The 9,719-nt window shown below is 34.8% G+C and overlaps 1 protein-coding gene across 1 annotated transcript in view; it reads right to left on the bottom strand.

Moving 5' to 3' along the window:
- Nucleotides 1–9,719, bottom strand: part of CACNA2D1 (calcium channel, voltage-dependent, alpha 2/delta subunit 1) — a 151,733-nt gene that overhangs the window by 12,695 nt on the left and 129,319 nt on the right. The window contains exons 23-31 of the mRNA XM_010001804.1: nucleotides 9,557–9,660; nucleotides 8,195–8,281; nucleotides 7,772–7,839; nucleotides 6,752–6,790; nucleotides 5,367–5,438; nucleotides 4,644–4,796; nucleotides 4,501–4,553; nucleotides 1,627–1,682; nucleotides 1,353–1,482 (exon numbers count right to left, since the gene is read on the bottom strand). Of these exons, the coding sequence (XP_010000106.1) occupies nucleotides 1,353–1,482; nucleotides 1,627–1,682; nucleotides 4,501–4,553; nucleotides 4,644–4,796; nucleotides 5,367–5,438; nucleotides 6,752–6,790; nucleotides 7,772–7,839; nucleotides 8,195–8,281; nucleotides 9,557–9,660 (762 nt within the window). The remainder of the gene's footprint in view (nucleotides 1–1,352; nucleotides 1,483–1,626; nucleotides 1,683–4,500; nucleotides 4,554–4,643; nucleotides 4,797–5,366; nucleotides 5,439–6,751; nucleotides 6,791–7,771; nucleotides 7,840–8,194; nucleotides 8,282–9,556; nucleotides 9,661–9,719) is intronic.

The following is a 9,719-nucleotide window of genomic DNA, read 5'->3' as shown; positions in this document are numbered from 1 at the left end:
CTTTCCCTAACAACACTGGAAATCCCCCCAAACACAAAAGAAACAAAAAACAAAACCCCAACACATAAATCTGTCTGTAAGAAGGATGAAAAAGAGTTTTAATGTAGGTGTGCTGTGTATTGGTTGTGTAATAGTATTTTTACGCACATACCATTCCAAAAAAAGGCCTTTAAATTAGTGTCGTTTTCATTTTATAAATAACTGAATGGAAAGCGGTATATTTTTAAGCTACAGATACTACACTTAATGCCTGAGATAATAAAGGTAAGGATATTTCTGGTTGTTTTAACCAGCATAAATTGTCCTCTCATACTCATTTCCACACTGTGGCACTATTTTTGAAATAATGATGCATTATGATTTCATAAGTCTTTAAAAAAAAGCAAAGAACTCTTCTGAAAACTTTACAAATTAAAAAAAAGCAAACAACCCACAATCAAAAACAAAACATCCAGCTTAATGAGTTCTCTGCACAACCAGGTACCTCACAAACACATAGTAGCAACATGGAGGTGGAAGTATAGAAGTGGGAAAAAAAAATGTCCATGTATTTTGGTTGTGTTACTAATTTTCTAGTGTCCTCTGTCTTTCTATTCTGGCCTGAAATACTGTCTTAAGGGGTTTTTAATCTGACTGTTAATATTAATTTCAGACATTTTCAGAAATTCCTAATCTTAAATCTTCTCCAACCAAAATAATTATAAGATTCTATGTATGCAAACTATCAACTCAGAAAGGTTCTGTATGAAACAGAGAACTAGGTTTAAGTTGCTGTTTCTAAAGTATTCAGTTTTTGTAACATAACATTAAACATCACGTCAAATAGGCTCATGGCCCCTGAAGAGTAATTAATTTTATCACAAAACAACATAGTTTGCTTAATAAGAACCACAGCTCTTAAATCTATTGACTAGAACCACTATTGACAAGAAGGTAAATTTTAAGATAAATTCAATTATCTTCTTGGCCATCAAAAATTCTAATAAATAACCAGAATACAGAAGAAAAACACAACTCCTCTAGACACTGCAGAAAGCCTTTAAGTTAATGTAATCAAAGAAAACAAATTGTAACAGAGAAAGAAAACAAAACAATTTTGATGGAGATTTACAGACTATAAAATAAAAAAATGACTAAAATATTTCTATAATTCTTCAGTTATTACAATAAAAATTCATTCTAAATAAATGCAAAGAAAATGCAACTTATACTTTTACTGCCTTTATACTTTTTTTGTTTGCTTTGTAGGTTCAGTGTAATTAATCCAAAACATTTTTTTAATTCTTATAATAGTGTATTTTGTAAAATAAATACATATAAAAAGGTTATTATTGATATTGAAGAAAATTTACCTGGAGCAGTTTATACAGTCTACAATCCCACCAAAAGATTTATCATCATTTTCAAAGAAATACTGAGTTTGCTCAGTGATACAACTTGTTTTAGACAGGGCAGCACTGAAATCTTCATCTTCCATATCAGCTGGCAGAAAGAAGAAAACAAGTAAGTAACCAATGACATTTTTAAGTCACAGATGCAATGGGGAGATCCAAATATGGCCCCCGACATAGATTCTTACCTTCTACTTCACTCAAAGTTGACTCTTTTAACATTCTCTTGACTTACCTGCCTCAAGGAAACGTGGAAAGGTCAAGCTCAAAAACAGCTGCTGTAAGATAGACCTGAACACAGAGAGACAACATATTTGTGACAGGCTTTTGATCATCTTTATATTTTACTGGGTCCTTAAACACTACCCAAATCAAAGTAAGTAAGTAACAGAAAAATAAGTAACAGAATCATCATGACTAATTAAGCTTTTGCCAGTTATTAAACCCATGTTTCTTTAAATCCTACAGTTTGACTCTGGTTTTCATTCCACACTTTCTCCCAGGAATTCTTTCATATTAAATTTTATTCTACTGCTGAGATTTCCTATCATTTGTGCCCATGAGTCACCTAATGGAAATGTTATTGTGCCATTCAGGTCCCCCAGGTTATACCTCTGTGAGAGGTGGAAGAGGCATGTTGATATTCCTCTAACACTTAAACCAACCACAACTCCCTTTGAACACACCCAGGGAAAATGCTCCTGAATTAGATACTTTACACTGATAAAGGCTCATTATATTGCTTAGAAGAAGATGAACACTGGAATATTTACAAGTATATTATAAAAATTATTACTCTAGTGCTTGTCTTTTATATCATCTCTATTACTACTCTTCATGTATGGAACATATTTTTCTCCTGGATACTTCCAAAGCACTCAGGCTTCAAGTGCTCCATTTATTTAATTATTTATTTTTTTTCACTCATGATCACATTTTTTCCCTTTTTATATACTTGAAACAAGTACCAGCTTGCCACATACACAACCCCCTTCTCCTCTAGCAACTTGTCAAAACAGGAGTTGCAACAGTTAGGTTCCTTGACTCCCTCTTATGCATAAACCTTCTCAAATTACAGTTTCCTGACATGATGTTTTAGGTTTGCTTTTACCTACAAATAGGACCTGATCTCTTCTCATCTTGGTCTGCACTAACTCTTTCTCTGCAGAGAGAACGGATTGTATAATATCATTCAACTCCTAGGATTCCATTTTTTTATCCTTATCCAACATGATCCATGTGTAAAGAAACTGAATCTGCCTGTCTCCTTTCCAGTGGAGGCATTGCCTGTAGGAGCTCTGGATCCAAATCCACAGCTTTGTGCCTTGAATCATTAGATGGACAGCGCACCAACCGTCATGGATGAATGCCATTCAACAGTGATGCAATTTGCTGACAGAAAATAGTAATATTTCATGAGAATTCAACAGAATTTACAGAGAACTGAGTGAAAAAAAAGAAGCCTGGGAAAACTAAAATCTTCTGCATTAAAAGAGCATGAAGGAGAAACCATACGTACCCTCTTAACTAAATGCTGATGTATCCCATATAAATTTTGAATATTATCCCTTATGGGGATAATGGTTCTTTATCCCACATTGTAGCCTGAAACACTATAGTTTTATTTAATAACCTGATTTCTCTTCTGTCTCTGCATTTGCTTTCACCAGGTGCCTCACTGAATCCATTTTTGGTCAGCCCTTTTCTCTCAGTTTGCTTAATGGCTTTCTTTGCCTGCTTCTGACCTAGATTCCATTAAAAAACATGTCCACAGAAAGTACTTTCATGTGGTGCTTTCAAGTTAAACATCACACAAAATAAACCTCAGGTCTAAATTGAGTCCAGACCACGCAGTCTGATTTGAACACTGATAAACTAAAGTTTCTCTGTCTGAGAAGATCTCAAGTTTCTCTTCTGGATTATTGCCCATCTCCTGTTTTTGAGGTTTTTTGTTGTCCAAGAAAACTGAAATTTTAGCTGTTGCTGTTAACAAAATGTAACCAACAATAAAAAACAACGTACAATATTCTTAGTGCTATCCATGGGAAAATTACTATATGTTTGTTCAGCGGCTATGTATTTTAACTCTTAGGTTCATAAAGTCAGCAATTTATTCCAGTGTGATAATTATTGTAAAAAACAATCATAATGAAACCTTAGAAAAAGGAACAGACAGTCTTCATATACTTATCCCAATGTAGTGCTGGTGTAGGGGTGTAGCAGCTGGTAATTCAGTAGCTGGTAGGGGTGTCTATCTACATGGCTCTGAACTAGGTAAAATTATTTCTCTGGCTATTATAAACAATGCACAAATCAACATAAAATTAAAAAAAAAAGCTTCTAAATTGATTCTTCTTTTTAAAATATTTCCAGTCTTGTGATTGTGAAAGATAGACCGAATTACTAGTGCAATCCTACCTCTCTTAAGGCCAACTCCAAAACTACACAACTGCTCAAATATACCAACTTTTCCTCTCAGCTACAGAAAATTCTAGAACATATGACTATAAAATTATCCAAAAGGATTTATTTTACTTATATTTTCTTCTTTGAAATAGTTCCATAGTGCTTTTCACAAAGACCTAACTAATAATTATCATGAGAATCTTTAGCAGTTCAGTGACATCAGATAACATACTATCCTGAAGTCTGAAGCAAGACTTATTTACATGTTTTTAAATAGAGAACTTCTTGTGTTTTGTAAAATGATTCACTGAAGAGCAAAAATTGATTTTCTTAAGACTTCTTGTTAAAAAAATGGGTAGATGATCTTCTGAAATAGTGAACAAAGTGATCAATAATTCTAAATGTAATAATTTAATCTGAACCTTCACACTGGCCAATCAGACTCAGATCATTAATCCAACTCCTCTTCCTGAAGCTGAATTGGTAGAGTCAAAACACACAATCACAAAACCTGGCAAGAGTAGTTTGGAATTCTACTATTGACAGAACACTGAATTTTCCAAGGAGTTTGGAACTAAGAATTCTGGCCACGAGAAAATGCAGGTTTGGAGCAGTTTAGAGGGGCGGGAAGAGACCAATACAGTCTCAAACTACTGAATATTTATATTTTGGATATAGAGATTTCTGACACACTTGCACTTACCAGGCAGCTGCTGAAGCCCACCATCCTAGATGCAAAATATCTGTTATCGTAGGCTGGGAAAAAAAGAAGAGAGATTATGCTATTTCTATAAAAACCTGCGCAGGTTTAAGACAATGTCAGTCACTGCACAAGGGGCTACTGACCACATAAGCAGAACGAAGTCCAGCTCCTTGCTTTGGTTCTTCTTCAGGATCACAGACTGATTGATAGTCATACGACTTGTTAAAGGCATACAGGGACATGTTAATCAGGTTTCGCATCAGACCAGGATCAATTTCACCGAAAAATCTTCCAATCTGATGAGGGAGAATATATGGAGATCAGTAAAGTATTTCCAAATGTTTTTCTCATTCCAAAAATAAATTGTTCAGATTTATTTTTTTCTCCACTACTTTTTCCTCTACACAACTCAGCCGGTTGTGCTGCTAACATATTTGTTTATTTGTTTGACTATTTCTCTCCTAAAAGCTTGGGTGGAGAAGTCCAGTTAAGACAGTAACCATTAAATGCTTTATTGAATGAGACCATCCTGCCTGGGGAAGAGCAAGAGGTATAGGGGAAAGAAGGTGTGAGGATTCCATAGTACTTGCTCTCAACATTGTAGGTTCATCAGCAGCCTACCTGCCCAAGGGTGGACCACAAAGAACCCAACTTGGTAGTTGGCATCTCGTACCATAAATAAGACCATGAAAAAGATTAATAAAATGACTTGGATTTTTAATACAGCTAAATTTTTGTGATTCAGAAACACTATTCTTAGCATAAGTTGAAAGCAAAATGTTTTTTGGTTTTTGTTGTTTGTTTGTTTGTTTTCCTAGAACTTCTTCCTATTGTGTTTCATGTTCTGTCCTTAAGAATATACATACCTGCTGTGTATATTCATCCCGATTTGACATCAAAAGAAATCCACCATCGTCAAGGATAACACAGTCCACATGCTATGATAAGAATGTAAAATATGTTTTGCAGAAAGCATTTGTCAAGAGAACACTTTGTAAGAAGCTATTTTTTACTCAACACTTCAGAAGGATCTTCAGATCTGTGTGGCTCAGGCTAAATCACAACCCCATAGCCAAGGGCCGATGTTAAACTATAATAAGTAGCATTATCAGTATTATAAAAGTTTGTGCAGATCAAAGGCTTATTTGTGGCTTAATTTCATAAAAGTTGTTTTGTAAATTCTTATTTGCTCAATACTCTGTTAGCTCAAAGAGTGCTATATCATTATTAAATCTGATTATGATTGCATCTCAACTCATACAAAGGGGCTACAACTTCCCATGTGCTCCAGCTATGCTTAAAGTCATTTTCCATTTGCAGCTTTTAAAGGTTGAAGTCTTAAGGGCAGGTTCTCAGCTTGCTAGTCACGCTTGTTTTCGCTAGCCAAGGACTGTAGTGAGTTTCTTCCAGGTGTCAGGTGCAGGAATGGGAAGCCCACTGGTTCCCTATGCTTTGCACTTCATAAAAGATCCTCACAATCAGAGATTGGAGAGATAGCAGTGAGGCCAAATAGATAACCTCCCAGGGTACCCTTTTTGCTGTAACTCCTGCATTTAATCACATTCACACTCCACAAAACAGCTCAAGAAAGACCAGAGCAAATAAAGCTTTTAAGCACATGGCAGAATCTGATACTGTGATTGCCCCTGAAGCTGGGCTCCCCTGATTGCTGGCAGAGCTACGGGATCCCCAAAGCCTGAATTAGCTGGAAACAGAGAAAAGGAGGATGACTAATGACTGTTGGAAGGGCACATCACATACTCTGGTGCTTTTCAGTTTGCAATTACCCTTCCCTAAGGTACTTCTTCTAGTGTTCTTTTTTACTTTTTTAATATTTTTTTTTAATTATTGCCTTTTCTCAGGAAAAGGATAATAGATATTCTGAACAAAATAGATGTTCTGAACAAAATAGATATTCTGAACAAAAGGAGCCTCTTGCTCTGAAAATTACTATTACATTTTTCTCACATTTTTCTTCACATCATTCTCTATTGCTCTTACTCTGCTTTTTTCTTTCCTCTACTTCTCAAAATCTCATTGCAATGATTCTTGTAACACCTACTTCACCTGACTTTTATACCATCTTTCACCCCCTCCCTTCCTAATCTTAATATCTTTCTCAAGTCACAAATTACCGTTTTCTGCAAAATTAAAGCTCAAATAATAATAATGGATTGTCTTAGATAAACCTAGAAAGAATGAGTGAATTTTCATCATCTATGAGATATTAATAAATTGAACATATTCTTACCATACTGTTTCTCTCACAGCCACAGATTTCACTGTTGCACTAAAAAACAGAAGTACAGTAATCTTCACAAAAGTGTTTAAAAAAACCTCTGTATTTTTCAATTATATTAATCAATCACAACAAGGAAAAGTGATTTAATATTCCATTTCTGTACATCAATCAAAATTAATTTTCAGTGTATGCTGGTTATTACAATGATCTCTGTGAACAACCTGTATGCACTAATTAACAACAGCTCTACTGTCTTTCATAAAGACTCTGATATATCTCCCTTTTGAAGAATGCTCAATATATTAAGAGATAAATAGTTTAGGGGATGTGTCAGAATGTTAGTACTGGGACTATAGAATAAAACAGAAAGAACACATACACTACCCTGTGTTTGGGGTATGGAAAGAAAACGCAGAAAACACACTGCCAAGCAGCTCTTTTGATCATGAAATGTTTCACCAGTCTCAAAGCATAAGTATTCCCATATGATCAAGGAAACCACCACCTCCAGTTAGTTTTCATGGCTTTGACTACTACACACTTCTCTTTTTTTCTTGCAACATATACATACACAGATAACTGTCTCTGTCCTTTCATTGTACCATGATGTTTAAAAACTACTGGGTAATTCTGCAATATAAATCCTTACCATTCACTCTTACCCATCCTGCACAGTAAATAAAAATAGATTCACCTTTTTTCTGTTTTTTTATGTGTGTGTGTTTGTTTGTTTAAAAAACAATTACTTTGCAGATTTTATCAATTGCTACAGTTTAATCTTAGGAGGGATGGAAGATGTCATTTTTCTTTGTCTTTATCTATGTTCTAGAATTATGAAAGTAAGACACATACAAAACACTGCCGATTTCAACATAGATTCATTTTGTGCATTTGGGTGATTTAAATACCACAACTGCTTGGCAACTACACATCACTGTGACTCTGGCACACAGAGCTATTAGACCTATTTGCATCTTAAGCTTTGAGAAATGCAAATAAAGTTCAAAAAAGACTTGGTCAATTGCTTACCAGGCTCTTGATTGTGGTTTTTGTGAAATTTTCCATCCAGCCGGTTGCGTCAATTTTTATTCCAACAACTAACAAGAAATACATGAAAGTCTTTTTTAGTAAAATGAAAAAAAAAAAAAAAGGTAACTGTAGAATCCTTAAAAAAGTGGGAAAACTATAATAACATCTAAATTATTAAACCACAAAAGGATAAAATATGAGTTTTGCTCAGTTGTCTGACCACCAACATCCTTCATGAGACCAATAAATTAGGCACTCTTACTCAAACACAGCCAGATCTTTGGCTTGATTTCTACTAGCAAGATTAAAACTGTCTCAGAGAAAAGAATGTTATATAAAGTTAAGTTCCTTTGAAATCTCAATTAAATTTCTAATTCTTTGTTGAGTAACAAACAAATAACTAAAGCATTTCAAGTTTCTTACCTGCTGGTTTCAGAAGCTTCCCATTAATCGTTATTTCCACAGCCTTGCTTACCATAATACCTGTTTCATAGCTATTGGCACCACTTTCTGAGTGCCAAGATGAGGGGAAATAAAGAAAAAAAAGGAATTAGGGTAATATAAAAGCCTCTTCCTCTGAAACAAGCAATGATTATTCAAATACCCAGAATGATTTTTAAAAAATCCTCATTCAAAAGCTGTACCATGCATTTGTCACCTGTAATAGCTCAGATCATCAATATCTGGATGACTAAGGAATACTTCTGTTAACTTTTGTTCTTCATTCACTTTTTGTACACAATTTCACTGCTTCATAAAGTTACTGTAGCCTTTTTTTTTTTTTTTTTTTTTTTCCTGCAAACAGAGCCATGAATAGCTTAACACATGTGAGCAGCTCTGTAAAAACCAGGATCAGAGCCAAAGATTTTATCCTGCTGTCATCTGTGTATTTTTCAGTGCAGGGTATACTGACACCACTCACTAACCAACAATTACTTCTGTAATGGACTTCAGCTTGTTTTCAACACTGCTTAGTATGAAAAAGCAAGTTAAAGTACATTCCCTGGAGCTCTTTGAGGAACAACAAAGGCTTTAGGGAATGTAGTTAATTACCTTGTTAATATTTTATTAAGAAAAGATGCAATAAATAAGTATGAAATAACAGCAATAAAAGATCCCATATGTTTAAGAGAGGAGCATGTCATTTGTGGTAGCATCTGCTTTCAGATGAGCTTTGCAAGGTTAATCCTGGTCACATCAGCCATGAGCACTTACTATTGCGCATATATAGTTTTAAAATACCACAGTATTTCAGACAAACTGTTTTTGGTGAATAATAGCATTTTGAGATAGAATTCAAAAGCAAAGCTTAAACTAAGAGCAGTGGAATGGACACAGTGGAGTGGACCCTTATACCTGCTCCCCCAAGTCAGTTTTGGTGCTGAAGAAGTATATAGAACTCAGCTCAATTATGGCTTTTTAGGTGCTGTTATTGTCCCTGAGTGCAATTATCTCTTGCTTCCTTTTAAAATAATTTTGCCAAAGCATCTCTGTGAAACAGTGTTTCAGTATAATAAAGGACCACCAGTACTTTGCATGTTTTCAGATTTGCTCATTGTGAACATACAGAGGGCCACCAGAGTCAATGACAAATTATGCTGTCCCTTGTTTAGTGCCCTCATAGCTACCTTTTCCTGAATAATGGGTGACATCCTAATTTTTTTTTCCTTAAGAAGTGTCCTACTTGCATCCTTTGTCAGTGACCTCAACTGGTATGAGAAACTTCCATAAGTACACTTACATTGGACTAGCTAGCTCTGACATTTCAAAATGGTGATGACTTACTGTTGTAGTACGGAGCTGTGAATATATAGTTGTCATTATCTAAACTACGTTTATAGAAGCTGACTTCATATGTTTCAGCATTTTCCATCCAATCTTCTCCTGCCCTAATCATAAAAAAATAGTGATTAAAAAAAAAAGATAGTTAGGGTCACATAAAAGCTGT

The sequence above is a fragment of the Chaetura pelagica genome, unplaced genomic scaffold (genome assembly GCF_000747805.2).
Source record: "Chaetura pelagica isolate M959 unplaced genomic scaffold, ChaPel_1.0 scaffold137, whole genome shotgun sequence".
NCBI lineage: Eukaryota > Metazoa > Chordata > Aves > Apodiformes > Apodidae > Chaetura > Chaetura pelagica.
This window is presented reverse-complemented; position numbering and strand designations above follow the sequence as displayed.